The sequence below is a fragment of the Lissotriton vulgaris genome, chromosome 1_1, assembly GCF_964263255.1.
Source record: "Lissotriton vulgaris chromosome 1_1, aLisVul1.2, whole genome shotgun sequence".
Classification (NCBI taxonomy): Eukaryota; Metazoa; Chordata; class Amphibia; order Caudata; family Salamandridae; genus Lissotriton; species Lissotriton vulgaris.
In genome coordinates, this window is record NC_141685.1 from 1,394,754,764 (window position 1) to 1,394,775,343 (window position 20,580).

Sequence of the window (20,580 nt, forward strand, 5' to 3'; positions counted from 1 at the left end):
GACAAACTGAGAGATCTTAGAAGAAGATTTACTCGAAGAAACGATCTCAACTTTCTTCGAGATTTCTAGTTTTCCGACTGAGTTGATGAAGAAGTCTCGACCACCAAGACTTTCTTTTTAGTAGGCTTAACTGTACAATCCTTAGCAAAATGCCCAGGCTTGCCACAATATAAACACAAGTTACCCTTACGTCTTCGTTCCTTTTCCTCAGGAGTCAAGGGTCCCTTAAATCCTCCCAACTGAGCTGGCTCAACCAAAGAATTCTTAACATCAGACTCCTTTTTCTCAACTTTAAATTGCGAACTTCTAAGGTCACTCCTAGTTTTCTCATTTCTACGTTCACTTAACCTATGTTCAAGTTTGACCACAAGGTCCTGAAATTCCTTAAAATCCTCAGGCAGATTAACAATGTGCGCAAGAGAATCTTTTAAGTCATCTTTAAGACCTCTATAAAACAAAGAAATTCTTTTCTCTTCAGGCCAATGTGTCTCGGACAAAAGTCTGTTAAAGATAGTCATGTATGAAATAAGATCTTTAGATCCCTGACGAAGGTTCAATAACTCATTGTCCGAAGCCTGAACTAAAGTATGTTTCGCAAATAACTTAGACATGGCCAATTTAAAATTCTGTAGATTATGAAGCAATGGGTCATTATTATCAACTAAAGGCATTGCCCAGTTAGCAGCCACCCCTCCAAGATAGGAAATTATAAAAGCTACTTTAGCAGAATCGGAAGAAAAAATTTGAGGTTTGCACATGAAATGCAACTGGCATTGACTGAGAAAAGTGGCATATCTACCACTTTCTCCGGTAAATCTTTCAGGATTTGCCAAAGGGACAGGAGCGGGAGTTACCACTGTGACTTGAACAGGTTGAGCTGCTGACTGTTCCCCAGAGGAAAGAACATCTGAACCAAATCTAGTTGGTGTTAAAACGGGTTTCCTTTCTTTAGTTGGATCCCTCCAAACTGTGAACCCCGCCCTAGTTTCATCTAACTGCTGACGAAGGGATTGATTCTCCTCACGCAAATTCTCCATCTCCAAATTCATTTTCTGTACCAACTGAGTCAGCTGAGAAACATCCATGAGGGCGAGTTTACAAGCTCAAGAGGAAACGATTTTTTTTTTAAAGAGGCTTCGTCTACTGTTGGGATATCCTGTGAGACTCTTCTGACGTTTCCTCTCGAGCTGCAAACTCCCAACTCCCTCAAGGATCAACCAACTCAATCAGGATTACAACGCTGACTGAGCTAACTTCTCCCCTAGGGAAAGGGGAAGTGGACAGAGAGACTAACAACAAATTAACCTTGCAAGAACTTCAGTTGTTGGTCTCTCAAGGAAATGCTCCAGGCCGTTGAACATTAACTTATAGGTTGCACAACACATGACCCATGTTACACAATAGTTAAGTTGGCCCAAGAACACTCTAAAACAAAGCTAGGAACTGACTCAGTCACTTGACAACCGAGACAATAGTTATTCTTCTGTTCAGGAATTCCTGCAGTAGGAAGACAAGAAATTGCAGCCTATAACAAGAACATCATTGCTATAGGTTAATGTACAATCCTAACTGTCTTACAAGAAGAATAAACCTTATTTAACATAGTTCTTTACAAGCTCCTAATTTACACAGGCTTAAAGCATTGAGAGATAAACCCCCAAAGAGACTTTTGCTTTTGTCAAGGCTTGTTTGTACTGACACAGTAATACTTTGAGAGGCAACCCCCAAAAGGCTCTTGCCTTAGCCAAGGCTTGTTTGAACTGTCTCTGTTTTGTCCTAGAGCATAAAGCCTTAACTTCGAAGTGGTTTAAATGCCCCTTGAGAATGTTTTACTGCCAAAAGTCATTTGCCTCTATCAAGGCTTGTTTAAACCTTCACTGTTATCTTGCGCAGCCTCAACAGCGTTAAACAATTAATACCAAATTAAAGTCTTTTTGCCCCAGAAGCGCTACGCTTATCTTTCTGTTGCTGCTGAAATGAAAATCTTACTGTCCTTTTGTTTTTTGACACCAAGCGTCCAACAGGAGACTCGAACTGCCGTCAGAGAGGAGTTTTCACCGGGCAGACTTGAAGAGGGAAAGAGACCCGATGCTCCGTCTTCAGCGGAACTCGAGACTCAGCCGATGCAGTCTTCCGTGGAGAAGGGGCTCGGCTAGGAGTTAGGAATAAATGTCTTTTGGGAAGGGGGAATTTCTGGATAGGCTAGAACTACTAGAAGCTGGGAATCAAGGAAACCTCCAGCGCAGGATCAGAAGCTCTCGTCGGGCACAACGAGAGTCGAAGCGAAGAGCCGTTGACAGAGGCTCCTATTTATAGCCTCAGCCACGAGAGTCCGTGCGAGCCCCTTAAGAGTGATGACACTGGACTCGTGGGCTGGCGCGAGCCTGTCTCTGAATGAGCTCACATTCTGAACAGTTAATCCTTCCAATACAGAAAACAACAAACAAGCATTGCTAAGGGCAATTCAATGGAACTTAACCTAAAGGATAAACCTAGTACTAATTCACATTCAATCAATTCCTAAAATACCAACTGACCCAAATTAGCTTAGAAGATTCACCAGAGGGTAACAGAATCTGTTTTTAACTGAATTTAGACAAGACGACCGGTAGCACCCCGAACAGTCCTTACCATAATGCCAAATGTGCTACGGCCATTACTTACAATATAACATGTCGCGGGATTGGTTCTATCTCTGAATGGGTGACATAGGGAATGAGCGGCCATCACAACAATTTCGGCTGGTGTTGTGGAACATTCGTGGGCTGAATAATCCTAGGAAAAAGAGACAAATTCTGGGATATCTTGACAGGCAGGGGGTATCGATCGCCATGCTTCAGGAAACTCATTTACTGCCAGATGGCTATCCCCTGTTTGCATCTAGATGGGCCTCCTGCAAGGTTTTCTCTTCCTACTCTAACTATGCGAGCGGGGTCACGATCCTGGTCAGGCGTGGAATGAAATTCACGCCCGCCGGGACAGAGGCGGATTCAGGTGGCAGATACTGCATGGTCTGGGGGCAATTATACTCTCATACTGTTCTGTTTGCATGCTATTATGGTCCCAACAACGATGACACTTCTCCGCTCCTCACAATGTGGGGCAAGATTCAAACACTGGGAATCAGCCACGTCATATTGGGAGGTGACTTTAACACTGCAATTGCTCCGACCCACGACAGGTCTCACCCCCAGGCTGCACACTACTCCCATACCCAGCGCGCGCTGTCCTCTATCACTGCTGAACACCACTATGTAGACGCCTGGAGACACTTACACCCTTCCCTCAAACAGGGCACTCATTACTCTGCAGTACACTCCACGTGGGCACGGCTAGACTATGTCTTCCTCTCGGCTGGCCTCACTCCCTGGCTAGTCACCGCCCTACACCTGGCCAGGACCTTTCCTGACCACTCCCCGGTCCTAATATCGCTGCGCATACCCACTGTGATCTCCCCTTACCTGAGCTGGCGCCTCAATCCTGCCCACCTCACAGACTCTGCTTTCCGAGCTGACCTAGAACAAGACATACAGGACTTCTTTGAGCGCAATGTGGGGTCGGTATCAGCTCTCACGACGGTCTGGGAGGTCTTTAAGGTTACGGTGCGGGGATGGTGTATTGCTAAGGGGGGTGGCGTCCTCAAATCACTACGAGGTGACTTACGGAAACTTGAATCCGAACTTCGGGACCTGGAACAGAGGAGAACTCGTGACACTCGAGAACACGCTTCCAATGTCCTACTAAGGGAAAAGCTGAACGAGTACGCAGAGGCGGCAGATAAGGAGTGCAAGTTCCTCGGCAAACAGCATACGGCTCGCATTTTCGGCGAGGGTGACAGGCCTGGCAGGGCACTCGCCTCTGCTGTCAGGTCCCCTAGGTATATTAACTTTGTTACCACCTTGCTAGATGAGCATCACATTCCACAAAGAGACCTTGCTGAGCAACTCCGCATCCTCACACATCACTATTCCACTCTGTACACATCTCATAGATTGGCACCTATTGATCTGCACCCATACCTTGACGACACCGCCATTGCATGGCTTGGCCCAACCCAGCAAAAATTTCTACCTCACACTCTTGAACTAGACGAAATAAAGGACGCTATCATGTCCATGAAATCAGGCAAGGCACCTGGCTCCGACGGGTTGCCAATCGACTTTTACAAAGCCTACATACATATACTCGCCCCAATCTTACAACAAGTTTACTATACTGCCCTTGAAGAGGGGACTTTACCGTCCTCTATGCGCGAAGCCCTTATAACATCTCTCTTGAAACCTGGCAAGCCACCGGAGCACTGCGACTCCTATAGGCCCCTCTCGTTGCTCAATACTGACGTGAAGATATTGGCGAAAGTGCTTGCATCGCGCCTCAACCTGCTGATGGAACGCTTAGTCTTACCTGACCAAGCAGGATTTGTCCCCAACAGGGCGACTTCCCATAATTTGCGTACCCTTCAGGCTGTTCTGCAGGACATTAACCCTTGTTGCGAAGCTGCTGCTGTGTTTCTCGACGCTACTATAGTGTTCGATTCCCTTGAATGGGATTACCTCCTGGCCCTTCTCGAACGAATGGGGATCCCTTACAGCTTTATAGATTGGATTAAACTGCTATATACTAACCCATGTGCTTCAGTCCTGCTAAATGGCGCTAGGTCGGCCCCCTTTGACATTCACAGAGGCACTAGACAGGGTTGCCCTCTTTCCCCTGTCCTCTTTGCGATAGCCATCGAACCATTAGCGGCTAAACTTCGGCAGCATCATAACCACCGCTCTCTGATATACCCAGAGCGCCAGCTACTAGCAGCACTGTATGCTGACGATATCACCCTGTATATACACAAGCCGCGTGAGAACCTTAACCCCATCCTGCGCGAAATCACTAAATTTGGTGCCATATCAGGCATACAAATCAACTGGTCGAAGTCTGCTCTCTTCCCCTTAACAGATAAGACTGAGCAGTTTCCCCTGGACTTTCCCTTGATATGGGAGTCGGAAGAGCTCAAGTACCTAGGCATCATCGTCTCTCGAAACAGGGAGGAACTCATCAGGGCCAACTACGGTACGGTCCTGGATAAATTGACTGACACCATCACTAGGTGGATCCATCTCCCACTTTCCATGGCGGGGCGTATTTCCCTCATCAAGATGGTTATCCTTCCCAAACTGCTCTACCTCTTCACCAATATACCGTACAGTCCGGGATCTCATTTTTTCCGTTCCCTCAATTCCCAACTATCGCGCCTTATATGGGGTGGTAGGCAGGCCAGGATTAGCTTGCAGACACTCATGCTACCATATCACCAAGGTGGATTTGACGCCCAAACTTTCAACGCTACTACGACTGCGCCCAGGGCCGTTTCGTCGCCTACTGCTACACCCTCCCCCCTTCATGGCCCACTTGGCGGTGGAGGATGGATATATGAGGCCTGTGCAACCGGCGGGGTACTTATACACCACGCCTCGAGTCACGGACTGAGACCCAACCACTGTTGATTGCACGGTTCTAGCCTGGAAGCGACTAGCGGATCACATGGCAGTCGAGTTTCTTTACTCTCCGCTTATGCCCCTAGCACACGACCCGAGGCTGCGCATGGCTTGTGAACAGATCGGACGTAAATTGCTTGCGAAATTGGCAATCCACACGTGGGGCGGCTTATACCTCCAGGGACAATTCCGAGCGGCGGCACAATTCTTTGGTGAGCATACCCCCTCTGTAATGGATACGTTCCTTTACGTGCGACTCCGTCAAAATGTTAGGGTAGTTACTCCTTCCTTTCCGGACGAGCCAGACACCCTGCCCCCCCTACACACGCTCTTGCAGGCAGACTCCCCAAAGCACGTGGTATCTATGCTCTACCGACATGCACAACCGGTTCCTTCCCCCGTCCCCACTTAAAGCCCGCAGGGACTGCGACGGTGACCTGGATGCCCCAAGGTCGGATGAGCAATGGGAGGAAAGCTGCTCCCACACTACTGCGGTGACCGGTAATGCCCGACTCAGGCTACTTCATTTCAAATTCTTGCATCGAATCTACTTTACCCCCTCCAAACTATTCCGGCTCGGGCTGCGCGATAATGATCAATGCCTCAGATGCAGGGGCGAGGGAGCTGACTTCTTTCACCTGGCGTGGACATGCCCTGCTGTGGCGGAATATTGGTATGAAGTTTTCGAGGCGCTATCTGACATGGTCGGGTAGATATAGCTCCCTGCCCTAAGGTTGCCCTGTTGGGCCACATGGTCCCAGCGCTGAAGTCACATAGAAAATTCTTCGCACTGGGCCTCCTATTGGCTAAACGTCACGTGGCGTGTAGGTGGGGCAGGGGTCGTGCGCCTAAGTTCAAGATGTGGCTCAACACCATGGTCGCCTGGCAAGAACACCTTCATAACTATGCCGACCTCCTGCCACACATGTCTCGCCCCCAAAGATCTCTGGGGGCCCCTTACTGCCTATCTTCTCCGTGAACAGGGTGAAGACTCTTCGGATACATGAACTCATGCTGACCTCCTCTTTCCCCCCCCTCCTTGATATTACCCTGCGAACAGGTGCGCTTGCATGCTAGGCTCTGCGGTGCCTATTCCGAGACTTACATATGCTTTCTGAATCAATCGGCGACCTGACTGCATATCCCGTTAGCCCATAAAGCCTGGCCTGAGACTGATCTGCGACTTGTTCCCGACACACAACTCCATTCTCAATTCACCGAAATGTTACACATATCACTTCTACTGTGGCCTTTGCACCGTATTTCCCTCACGGGTTAGATTGGTAATGTTCCCTCCTTCCCCCCCCCCTCTCTGCCCTTCTCCTCCCATGTCAGCCTAACATGCAACACAGGTGCGGAGCCACGCTAACCCCGGCGAGGGTGGCTCCATCTTCTCATTATCGTCATTGCATGGCTCCTCACCTCAAGGTCCTTTTATCCACATACAATGTATGGTGGTACATCATGGGGGGGATCTGTTTAGTTTGGTGTTTTTACGGTTGGTTTAAAAAAATGATGAAAGAAACCTCAAAGTATGCTGTTTGTGTACACAACGCTTCCATGGCATTATTATACTGTACGCGTTATCCAACTATACCACCTTTATATCGCGGCCGGCCCAGAAGGGTTGTAGGCGACATGCTGTGTCTAACTTTTATTGCCCTGTCTTCCTGATGATGAGTCCATCTTGGACTAATTCCATAGTAGCTGCCGGCCTGCCATCTCAGGTTGTAGGCGAGAATCTGTGTAACGTCCTTTCCTTTGTTATTAATGAAGGTTTCAAAAAAAAAAAAAAAAAAAAAAGAAACTTTCTTGTTAGCAGGAGGCGAGCTGAGAAAATCAGTTTGGTCTGGCGCTCCTCCGAAGGGAACGCCATGCGCAATCCGTGTCTAGGATCGCACCCAAAAACCTCGCTGTCTTGGAGGGGTGCAAAATCGATTTCTCCTTGTTGAGCCGAAGGCCCAGCTGCTCGAACAGTTGACTGCAGCTTGTGACTGCCCTGGATGCTTCTTGGAATGAAGGAGCCTTTACCAACCAGTCGTCCAGATATGGGAAGACTTCGAAAGACTGCTTCCTGAGAAAAGCTGCCACAGGAGCCTGTACCTTTGTAAAGATCCTTGGTGCGGAACGAAGACCAAAAGGCAGTACTCTGAATTGGAAATGGCTCTTGCCTACTGTGAATCGAAGATATTGCCTGTGAGCTGGATGAATGGGCACATGGAAATATGCATCCTCCAAATCTAGGGTTGCCATGTAGTCCCCTGAATTGAGAAGACGGAGAATGTCCTGAAGGGTTACCATCCTGAAGGACAACTTGATGAGATAAGTGTTGTGCTTCCGTAGATCTAAAATCGGACGCCACTTCTCCTTCGTTTTCCGAACCAGGAAGAACCTTGAATAGAATCCCTTCCCCTTCTGGGAATGAGGTACAGGCTCTATTGCCCCCTTGAGGAAGAGTTGGTGGGCCTCGAGAAGAAGTCCTAGATGTTTGGGTGTTATGGCGTCTGGAGCTCTCGTTGGAGGAAGATTTTGAAACTCCAACGTGTGTCCTCTTTTGATGATGTTAGGACCCACTGGTCTGATGTTATGACCTTCCAGCTGTTTAGGCAATGGGTAATCCTGCCCCCCACTGCTGTTAACGAGGGTACAGGAACAGTAGAAAGAGCCACATGGCCGCTATTGTCTCTTAGTATTGTCTCTCCTCTGTTGCCCTTGACATCCTCTCGGCTGCTGGCGAGAGAAAGACCCCGACTGACCCCTCTGTGAATATTGGGGTTTGTATGACTGGCCAGGTTGGGAGTCGGAAGAGTAGCGTTGCTGATTGCCGCCTCTGTAGGATGAGAAACCTCTTCCTCTTGCCCCCCTAAAAGGAACTTTGCGGTATTGTAATGTTCCCAAGGACTTAGCCGTATCAGTATCTTTCTTTATGCCTTGTAGGGCGTCATCCACGTGTTTACCAAATAACATCTTTCCGCCATAAGGTAGGTCCAGAATCTTGTTCTGTACTTCCTGTCTAAACCACGTGGCTCGCAGCCAACCCTGGCGTCTTAAAACAGCCGAGCCTGCTAGCGCTCGGAAGGCAGTAGTAGCTATATCCATAGCGCAGTCGATTACCTCCGAAGAGGCGCGCTCCCCTTCCATCAAGATTTTCCTGACCTCATTCTTAGACCCATCCTGAAGTTCTTCCACAAACGGAGCGAGGTCACACCACATCTGGCGATCATATCTCCTCAGAATCGCCAGAGCATTAGCCGCCCTAACGAGGAGGCTGGCCATTGTGGAGAATCTTTTTCCAACATTGTCCAGACGCCTGCCCTCTTTATCAGGTGGTGTCGTTAGAGGCGTGGATGGATTCTTGGATTTACTCTGTGCGGCCTGGGAGATAACCGAGTCCTTTTTTGGTTGACCTGTAAGTCATGCAGGGCTGCCCTCCGGCGCCCTATACTTTTTCTCCAGTCTGGGAAGCACTGGGAGGACCGTGGCTGGATTTTGCATAGCCTTTATCCCTTCAGACCAAACATGTTCAATGATGGGGATTGAACGAACTGACTTCCGGAATGGTTAATTGAAGTCATACAAAAAACAGTCAGATTGAACTGTGTGAACTGGAAGACCAAATCTTTTGGACGCTCGTTCCATTAGATTGTGAAAACCTCCAATATCTGCTGGAGGAGAGGTTGCGGTATCAGGCCCTGTAACATCTGGATCTTGAAGGCCATCTTGATTCCAGTCCATATTCTGATCTTGGTCAGGTTCCCCCTGCTGATCCGCATCAGATGAGGCATCATCATCATCATCATCCCGAATGGCAACCACCTCTTGAGGATGTTCTACGGGCTCTGGGGCATGCACCCTTAAGGTCAAAGAGGCGTCCGCCACTGGTTGCGATACTTGAGGCAGAGGTGTGGGAGGACGTTGTTGTTGAACCTCCTGTTGTGTAGGAAACCGCCTCCGATAGTCCTGCAACATTAATTGCAGGTCAGAGATGAGAGAGGACGGCATCGCTACCATCTCCTGTTGAGACCGACGTGGAGATCTCTGTGAATGATCCTGCATGCAAGGCCTCTCTTGCTGGTCATAACAGTCTTGTGTAGCATAGTGGTGTTGCTCCGTCTCGCCTTCTTCAGAACTGACCTCCTGTAATTTTACCTGCAAGTTAGATGGCTATAAGCTGGCCCATAATTGCTATCATCTTCCTCCTCAGAGTCATCATCAAGTAATAAGGTAATAAGGTAGGAGGCAACAGCGTAACCTGCCGTGGAGATGTCATTTCTGGTGTTATACGTCTCTTCCTTTGAGAAATGCAGATTTTCCCAGACGTCGACGGGATTGTCGTCGACGGTTGAATCTTCGTCGACTGTTTCGTCGATGGAAGCGCCGACGAAGAGACTGTGCTCGTCGTCGAAGGTGAGATGGGTTTCGTCGACGATGGCTGGATCGTCGACGGAGTCGTCGATGAGCTCGTCGTCAGAATCGTGGTAGCTGACGTCGTCGACGTAGTTCTCGTCTTCGCCGTCGACGCTACCCTTGGCGTCATCGTTGTCGACATTGAAAAAGTCAGCTTCATCGACGACGAACAGGAATCAGGCATCTTAAACATCGTCGACGGTGAGGATGCCGTCGTCGTAGCCATCGTCAACGAGCCCATCGAGGCCAATTTTAGAGACAAGTCTTTTTTGACAGGAATCGTCGACGTACCTGTGGTTTTCACCGTCGACGAACGCTGTTTCTTGTCAGAAGGTATGTCCTGAGGCGTAGATGAAGGCTTTTTCACCCCTCTTTCTTTCTCTGAAGGTGGTGAAGTCACAGAGATGATTTTCTTAGCCTTTTTTGTAGGTTGCAACTCCTCAGGCTGTTCCTGCCTCTCTTTTTCACCGTGGTGAGGAGATTTAAGGGAAGCAGGCCTATCAGACCTATCAGAGGTCCCAGGCAAGGCCTTCACATGGGGCTCATTAGATGTTGAAGGGGGGGACCTACCCCTCTTCTTTGATCTTCTTCATGACACAGCAGAAGAAGAGCCCTCACTGTCCGAAGACAGAACTTCCTTGCGATCCTTCATTTTTTGCAACCAGGTCAGCAGGCGGCCTTCTCTGTCCCTCAAGGTCTTGGTGGAGAAGGTTCTGCAAATCTTGCAGTCAGTGGCCTTGTGGTCCGGGTATAAGCAGTATATGCAGTCTTCGTGTTTGTCATCAACAAACAACCTCTTTTTTGAGCAAGTAGAACAGGCTCTAAAAAGTGCTTTTTTCTCTTTGTCAGACATGACGAAAAACAGGCAAAAAGTTGCAGAAATATACTCAGAAGTGAAGAAAAGTGAGCAGAGCTCAATGGAGACTCCCTTGCACAACGTGCTGTAGAAAATCTGAGGCTCTGAGGCTCTCTAAGGAAGGTTCTGTGGGGTGAGGCTGCTCTGATTGGCTGTTGCAAGAATTTGGTCTCTTTTACAAAAAGAGGTGGATAAGCTACAAAATGAGAGGAGGCCTAGGCCTATTTTTTCACTTTGTGCTTACTACTATGGTATTTTCTATTTACAGAGGCTCCCCTTCCGACGACGGGGAATGATACAAAGCATGGGAATCTATGAAAGTTCCAATACTGGGGCAATCAAATTGATCCTTTAGATGCTTCCATCCAAAGTATAATCTGTTACCTTCTCCATTTACAAAGATGTACTCTAGCATATTCATCTATACGTTTTCATCTTGCAGCCATTGTGGCATAGCTACAAAACAGACAACATATGTCAATATTTATAGTACCGGCAATAAAAACCTTTATGGAAAGATTGAAAAGAATCATTCCTCCCCGGTTACCACCCTCTCCAGTGTGGAACCTAAGCATTGTTCTTACCAGGCTCATTGGGCCCCCTTTTGAACCTTTACATAAGTGTAAACTGCAATGTCTCACATGGAAAACAGCTTTCCTTATTGCTATTACCTCTCTTAGGAGAGTTAGTGAGATTCAAGCTTTCACTATACTAGAACCATTTTTACAATTACACCTTAAGGTGGTTCTAATGACTAATCCTGAATTCCTTCCTAAAGTAATTACTCCTTTTCATCTAAACCAATCAGTAGAGTTACCAGTGTTTTTTCAAAACCCAGACTCTGTAGCAGAGAGAGCTCTACACACACTAGATGTAAAAAGAGCTCTTCTCTATTACATAGATAGGACCAAATCCTTTCGCAAAACAAAGCGACTATTTGTAGCTTTCTCTCCACCACATAAAGGCAACTACATTTCTAAATCAGAAATTGCAAGGTGGATTGTTAAATGTATACAAATATGCTATCACAAGGCAAAACGCACATTAACAGTTCCTCCTAGAGCACACTCCACACACAAACTAGGAGCCTCCATGGCTTTCTTAGGGATAATTCCCTTAGAAGACATCTGCAAGGCAGCAACAAGGTCTACAACACACACCTTCACTAAACACTATTGTGTTGATGTGCAAGCTAAGCAGCAAGATGCAGTAGGACAAACTGTCCTCAAAACTCTCTTTTCAAACTACTGCAACGGATACAGGTGACCACCGCTAGGGGAGGCACTGCTGTACAATCGATGCAAAGTGTAGGATCTGAGCTCATATGCCTCGAACGGAAAATGCTACTTACCAGTATGCATCTGTTCTTGGCATGTAGAGCTGCAGATTCCTACACACCCTCCTGCCTCCCCTGGACCTGTATCGGTTTCATTTTTTATCTTAATTAGATATACACGCATGGACATCCCTTCTTTATCTCTACTAACTCCATATTTTCCCATCATGGCGGAAAACAATCTAAGGATGGAGCTGATGCCCATGCGCACTTTCGTCCAAGGGAGGAGTCACCTATCTCATGATTACAAAGACTTCTTCCAAGACGACAACAGCATGCAATCATCCGAGCTCAACACCAGGTGGCGATCTAATGCAAAGTGTAGGAATCTGCAGCTCTACATGCCAAGAACAGATGCATTCTGATAAGTAGCATTTTCTATTAATAGGTTCTAAGAAGGGTCTATTTAGGCCATGCAGATCTTGTGGAAATCTCAAGATTTTCTGAGAATCCTCAGAAGGAATACTTAATCCCTACCATAAACTTAACAAGCATTTACAATGCAATAGGTCTCGCAGCATTAAAGTTTGAGTTATTGGCATTGTGTATGACAATGCCAATAGTTATAACTTTTGCAAATGTGACACCTATAGCATTTGTAATGCAATATGTGTTGTATTACACAGAGACAATCAATCACATGTGTTTAAATCAGTGTATAGGAAATGCTACATAAGGCCGAGGACTACAAGGTGTAGGAGTCACGTGTTATCTACACTGATAAGCAGTGTTGTTTAATAGTGCTTGCTCTGAAAAAGCACAAACTGATCTCAAACTGATCTCACATTAAATTAAACATTAGATTAAACATTTAGCGTGACTTGGTTCCTCTCGTAAAGCAGATTATCAAGGCCCCATGTACTCAAGATCTTGAAGCTGGATACTGATATCACTGCCCATTACCATGTAGCCAAAACAAAAAAACACTGCTAGGCAAAATCATTTAAAAACACATTATGCAGCTGTCCATTTTGATTGGAAATTGATGCCTTCTCACCAACTAGTTCAGAGATATATACCCAGGTTCCAGCAGACCAATACAACTATACACTGTACAAACATGTTTGCTCATTCTTTTTGATTCCTGAGCCGCTTTTGACACTATGGACCGATGAAGATTAATTCAAACACTGGAATCTTTGAAGGATTGTAGAGGCAGCATGCAAAAATACTTTAATATTTCCTGAACAGCAGGCAACAGGGCAGTACTGGATATCCAAGTCAGAATCTGCCGAAGTAATCCCTCAGGATTCTAGTCTAATGTTCACGCAGTTCATGCGCTACTGAAGATGTTGAGAAAACTGATGTAGTAGTAGTCTGGAGTCATTAGTAAGCAGATGACAATTACCTATACCCCAGAGCATCATCAATTAAGTACATGCTCAATCTGTGTTCTGGCTTAGAGTAGTCGCACACTTGGAAGTCCACACAATTTCTCACTTTTAGCCTAGGAAGAGAGATTTTCTCCTCAATTTAAAGCTTGAGCCATCATGGCTAGATCAAAAGGAACTGAATAGCTTCATCATCTGGGACAAGAAAAGCAGCACCACCCATCAGTAATAAGGGAACTGTGTTGCTTACCTTTTGAAGAGGAGGATCAACTTCAAAACAGCTTGCCTCATGTTCAAAGTACATGCTCTATGGAAACGAGCACCACTCGCTCCCATGTTTCAGTAGGAAATATTAACCCTGGCTCTTCTGCATGTTCCTGAAAATCTATCAGTGGCCTAAGCTTTAGAACTTCCAGAAATGTGTTTAAATCAGCTTGTTTGTTTCTCCCCCAAACCCATTTTCCCCTCTCGCACCCTTAAGGGTCCACTCACTACTGCTAGATAAATCTGTCCGATAGCATTCGGGCTCTCAGTCAGATACGTTAAGAAAAAAGGGCGCATCAAAATCCAACCACAATGGTTAGCACAGCTTATCCCATGTTCCTAGTTTTATCTTTTTTTTTCTTTAACGAAGGAATGCGTTCTTCCTAAGCACCCTTTCTTCTTTTACAACCATGTAACTGGACTAATTAGTAAGCACAGCTCATATCTGTGTATGCATTCAGCAGCAAGGAAACTGGGCCTATGCATGAAGAAAATGCAAGGCTAGATGGTGGTTCAAAGTCTGCATACTGATGTCAATAATGAGCTGAGAGAGCCAGCTTGGTTCTAGGTGCTCTTACAGCTAACAAACAAGCTAAACATCTGCACTGTGGGGGAAGCCACCCATGCTTCCTCGAGACCGCCAAAGGCAAACACTAGGACATTCATCATTCAGGAAGTAAAGCTACTCAGTCAGATTGGGACCGGTGCACCAGAAAACCATCATTTGCATGCTGTAGCAGCGCAAAGCGCTGGAGTGCAGTACACTACTACACGGTGGCCAACATGCAACCGTGCCACTGTTAAACGGGCACCAGCAGAAGGCAGCATGGCTTCGGATGAACGATCAATACGTTTACGAACAACTAAACCTGAAAGCTTTTTTCATTATTTATGTTGGGATCCGTTTAATTTAACTGTCGCATTTGATGAAGTCTTTGGCTAAGTGGAACAAACAGCTTATGAGCAGCAGCAGAAAATGAATTCATTTTGTGCCTGGAGTCTGCCAGCCTGAGTGTTTTGTTAATGCAGCTCTTTCATTTGCTATGGCGTTTATTCATCCAACAGAAACCCATGCGAAGTGGCAGGAGCAACCGTATCTAAAGACCCGCAGCTTTCAGAGCAGGAGGGAGCGGGACGACAAGCTGTGTGAAATCGTGTGTACATCTGGATCAGAAGGAGACTAGGAGATACAAAGCATCAGCAATGAGAGCATGTGAAGCGATTTAACAGCAAGCACGATAAGAAGCCGGGGCAGTGAGAAGGGAGACACTAATGCATCAGACTGCCTTTTCCATGCAACCACTCCTTGATCGAGATTGGAAAAGGAAAGAATGTTGGAGTAAATGATGAACCTGGAGTACAAGCAGTTCTTAGGTGTGGCGTACGGACTGCACATCTGGAACTTAATGCTCCACTAAAAGACACGTATCTGGCCAGTGGGAGTGCACACACCGATTGTCGCTAACATATAGAATTACAAATGATTAACAGTGAAGGACGTAGATGTTTTCCACAGAGGTTCAGACTGACATCAAACAGCCAATGAGAGCGCAAAGCTCAAATGGTGTATGTTGGCACTTTAGATCCTGCAGTGAAAAACATTTGCTTTTTTCAACTTTTGCCCACTTACAATTTTATGCTTTATATAAACGTCCATACATAATATGACCTAACCTGCTACAGGAGGCTGCTATTAAAATGCCCCCGGAATCCCGCCGCGGCCGCCCCGGAAGTCAGGCACGGTCGCCTGTGACGGGGGCGGGGCCACGTCCAGACCGGAAGAGGAGGCAGGCGGAGTCAATGCGTCTCGCGGCCCGGGGCTCCTGTGAGCGGTGTAGAGCCCCGGGGCCGCGCCAGCAGGAGGTTGGGCGCCGCGTGCTGAGAGCAGAGTCCCCGACATTGGCCAGGTAAGTTCCAAAAGGCTGGGGGGGCTTGGTGCACGTGTGTGTGTGTATGTATGTGTGTGACGGTGACGGCTGGGGAGGGGGGGGCCTCGGTGCACTTGTGTGTGCGCGCGTGTGTGTATGTGTGAGTGGGGGGTGTCTCTGTATGTATGTATGTGCGTGCGTGCATGGGCGCTTGTGTGTGTGTCTGTGTGTATGTATGCGCATGCGTGTGTGGTGCTTGAGCTGCCCAGGAGACAGCGCCTAGCCACAGCACGCGTTCGCGTGCGCGTGGCAGTTTCAAATCGCCTCCAAGGCGATGCGCGCGGCCGGCACTGTCTCCTGGGAAGCACAGTCGGCAACAATAGATCTCTAGCAAGACACAGCGCTGACGCGCTGTGTTTTCGCTACAAGACATAAAAACAGCAAGCACCAACATACTTTTTCAGCAAAAACATTGAAAGACAGAGAAGCCAGACTTCTCCTCTGGTTACAGCAAAAGAAGGCTATGGAAAACACTGTATCTGGGGCTGAGGTAGAAGAAAAAACTTCTTCCCTCAAGAAGAGGGCAAGACATGAGGAAAAAGTCTCCTCTGATGAACTCTCAAAGAGACCAAGCATCCTGAAAAGACCTTAGAGGTTGAAGAACCTCTGAAAAAGATGGACTCTTCCTCTCCCTCTAAAAAAGATAATCTAAGACCAGGTATGGGCCTTCAGCTCCCTCATCGAGTGAATCTTCTTCAGAGAAAAAACAAAGTATTGACGGACCCATCATTAACAAAACACGCGTTGATGAAAGAACTGTAGAGGAGGCCATCTGCGATAACTACGGCTACCACTACCTCGACAATGACAGCTTCTTCATCACCAAAAATCATCTATAGAGACACATCATTTGTCGACCATACCATAGAAGAGTGCAATTCTGTTGGCAATGGTAATTTTGTTTTCAAAAGACTCATCGCAACCATACACATTCTTCAAACACATAGATTCATCGTCAATGATATTCGCGAAAGTACAGTTGAAAGGCCCACCGATGGTGCAACATGATATAATACAAATCACTGAAGAAGGGAACCCAATCTATGTCTGTCTAGATCAGATGTCACAAAGTAATGTTTACCCTCTTTCACCAGCCCAGCTACTAGAAGTGGAGGAATCAGATGATGAAGGCTCTTGTGGTGTTTTAGTGGACCCCAGAAACCAATCATGTGAAGGGAGAGGTTGGTTGCGTTTTTCAAGGCTACTTTATGAATTATGTAATTCCTTTAATCGGCTTCTATGTTCCTGCAACATATATTTATTCTTTTGCTTAGTTTTATTAATTTTTGTACCATTTGGTGTTTTGTATGTTATGTAGAGTATTCATACAGTCATGTAGAAACTGCATTACAAAAGTGAATAGAAAGTTATTTCCAAACTAGTATTTGCTTATTAAGAGTTCAAATGATCTATGTGCAGAAAAATACATCAATTCTCCTTGTTGGTTTTAGGTACGACATGTAATTGAAGACACAACCATCCATCTTTATATTTACTCCATATTGAGTATTCCAAAGGGGACAGAAATTACAATTGCATTTGATTTTGATTATGGAAATTGGTAAGTTTAAAAAAAATATATCTTTTAAAGTGTTTCTGTAGTCACAAAATACAAGTTATTTGCCAGTTTAGTTGCATATATATTGCCACCTAGTTATTAATCAATGTGTGTGAAAGATTTTTTTCTGTATTGTTTTTTCCGATTCAACTAATGTGGAAATAGAGGTGGAAGTAGGTGGACATTAGCACTGTCAACAAAGAGCGGTGGAGTGGAGTTAGTCTGTCAGCTGAATAATGACTATTGAAAGAGTTCGACCATTTTGCAGTCACATCATCGTTGGCAATCCTAGTTATTTAACATGGGATCTTCATTAATATTCATAATCCCTAAATATCTATGCCTATGTTTGGAGAAAACACTTTCTGCTAAATAGAAAAAAGTGAGCTGTCTAAAGACAATAATATATATTTTTTAAACACTTTAATAAAAACACCAAAAATTGAAAAACACACACATATATATTTATATATATTATTTTTTTTAAACGCGTACAACAGTGCAGACCAAATCATTTTTCTCACTTTTCAAAGTAAAAAAAAAATGAAATTATACTGTTTCCTTAAGCTTAGGGATAGATTTATAGAAAATACTGCACTGTTGCTTTAGGGCATCAATGAGTTTCACAGCCTTAGAAAGCAATAATGCAGAATCTGGTCTTTGATATTTTTCCACGCTCTGACAGTCGGATCCCTGAACGCAGGACTTTGCCTTCCAGCTAATTTTTTTCACAGAAATTAATTTGTATGAGCAAACCTCTGAACACTTGGCATGATAATACCAATCTTATTTTCTGAAAGATTGGTGATGAAATACATTAGTTTTCTCAAAATATTTTCTGAAACAATTTTCTGAAGCTTTGCGTTCTATTTCTAATGGATACTTCTTAGTGCTGATGCCTCATCATTAAATTTTTATAAGGTCTTAAGGGAGGACATTTTACAATGAATCGTCCTACTTGAAAGTGTTGCAGTCTTAACTGAGGATCATTCTGTATCTACCAAAAATGCCAGTGTGGGTTAATGTAGGCACCACTCAGTGTTTTTTTTTTACACAATGTTTGCTTAAAAAAAGCATAGGAGACTATTCACAAAGTTAAACTTACACATGAGTAAATGTACATGTTTAATCTTACACTTTTGAATAACTTATTATGACTTTCGGCTATTCACCATGAGTCTAATGTTGCTCAGATGTGTAGACTTGGTAAGTAAATGAAGTTTATTTCAGTTACTGAAAACATAAAATTATCAAAGTACATAGTTAATAAAGTACTCTCCATATCAGTGGACTGTTCCGGGTAGTCAATGGCTAAATGATAAAGGACACCCTTGATTCCCACTCCTCCTAAACTGCATGTGGCCTTTTACACTGTTGACCACCAGTCCCTATTGGCATACTTGTATCTGAAAGAGACAATTAGTTATGAATTCCTCACTTAGAATTACCCCCAGGCGTCAGACTGGATCCTGAGAATGTTTTCCTCAGCCGTACCTCTGTGCGTCGATAAGTGGCATCCGTCAACTCTGCGCTCGTTGTTGGCATCGTGGTCACTGGAATGACGTTGCGGTATCTACTTAGAGCCGCCCTCGCGTGCTGACGTCAGTTCTTTCTTTTTCTGCACCAGCCAGTGCAGATGTGGAGAGAGCAGTCCCTCGGGTCACTTTTTAGCTCTGTTTTGCGACTTTTGTTGACACCTTTTTTGAGTCGACCAACTCCAGGTGCCGGGAGGGATGTCACATCGAACCGGCTTCAAGGCTTGTGAATCCCATCGCAAATTGATGTTGGTCACAGTCCTGGGCCTCGTGTGCCGTTGGTGCTTGGATCGCGACCACGACCCTAAGTCGTGCTCCGACTGCCGGGCCATAAACCTGAAATCTTTGTGGGAGCGGTCTCGAAACCTTCTCGAGGCCTGCAAGTTCACTCCGCGCCGTTCAGCCTCCCGGTCGAGAGGGAGGTCACGGAGCCACCTCTCGCCATCAAAGTCTTTATCCGGACAATGTTGTCCTACGAACTAGACTCTCTTTTCTTCCCAAAGTGGTTACTTCTTTCAACATCCGGAGTTTAGCGGTTCCTCTGGCTTGTTTTTGGTACAGGCTTTCAGGATGCCTTTCGAGTCTGGAACAGTGTGTCAATGCCTGCTGGTTTCAAATTGTGTGCGTCCTGTTCACGGCTGATGTTGGCAAAGGATCAACACTAGATTTGTGTGTGGTGCTTGGGAGAGTACCACGACTCTGCCGAGTGCGACGCCTGTGGGCAGCTAAAGCTGAAGTCCCTGCGGGAACTTCGGATGAAACTGTTATCTGCCCCTGGTGTCCCGGTCAGAGTGCTCGCGGCGCCGGCTCCCATCTCCGGCAGAAGGGTCAAATGGAGCAGTTTTTCCTCCCACGCTGAGTTCTCTGCTCGGGGCAGATCCCTGAGTCTTTCCCGTGGACGTCGTTCCTCTTCCTCAGGTAAGCACCGTAAGAAGTCATGGAGGTCGTCAACCTCATACAAGTGTGACATCGGGGCCCGCCTCTCCTGGTCCTCACCGGACGCGAGCCCTCTGGAGTCGGCCCCCACCTATGCCCTGTAACCTGGTGCTGGGCCGACTCAGACCCAAATGGAGGCCTATTCCAGGGTTCTGCATGCCTTCTTTGGGTCACGCCCTCTCCCTGGCACACCTTCGGGCCCCACAGTGTCGGTTGGGACTCCGTTCGAGGATTTGCCGGTGGGAAGCCCTCTGCGCCGACCGAGTGCCTTGAGTCCGATTCAGGGGTCGCTGCTACCTCAGGACCCACTCTGGCGTCTAGTCCTCCTGACTCGTCTTTGCATAGTCCTGAGGGACTCCCTTTGTCGTTGCTGGATATGGCTGCAGTGCGGAGTTCGACTCTGAGTCAACTTCATTCCCTCTGCAGGCTCCTGTCTCGGTAAAGGTTGAGCCGACGCCGGGCGGACGAGTCCTCTACGGAGGTCGTTGGCGACGAACCGACGTAAGTCGACTCCTGTTCCGTCCCCGGCTGTTCCTCTGCTGGAGGACATGACCCCGGTGGATTCAATGCCCACAGGGTTTTTACCATGCTCCACGGAGCAGGGACCCATGGGGCACTGGCTGGCTCATTTTTCTGCAGGGCTTTTTCCGTTGAGTTGACTGATTAGCCTGCAACCTTCCCCGACGGATGACTTGCTGTCCCCCCCTCGGGTGGCCACGGAGCCTAGCTTTGTCTTTGCAAGGGCAGTTACTGTCTGTTCTGTTCTGTCTCCCTGCCTTAGGATCATCTGTTGGATCTCCTTCACCAGGTCATGGTGGATGTGGAGCCTCTGCTGCCTTTTGACAGGGCGTTGTAAGATGTTCTTCTAGTGGCTTGGGTCAGACCCTCTTCGGGTGACCCTGTGTCTCCTGCTGTTGCACATCGCCTCCGGACGGCTCCA

The 20,580-nt window shown here is 46.6% G+C and overlaps 1 protein-coding gene across 7 annotated transcripts in view; it reads left to right on the forward strand.

Annotated features, from left to right (window-relative positions):
* Positions 1-20,580, forward strand: part of KMT2E (lysine methyltransferase 2E (inactive)) — a 1,891,352-nt gene that overhangs the window by 1,086,624 nt on the left and 784,148 nt on the right. For all 7 annotated transcript variants that reach the window (XM_086966923.1, XM_086966942.1, XM_086966930.1 and 4 more), the window contains one exon: positions 17,063-17,172. In XM_086966923.1, the coding sequence (XP_086823049.1) occupies positions 17,063-17,172 (110 nt within the window). The remainder of the gene's footprint in view (positions 1-17,062; positions 17,173-20,580) is intronic.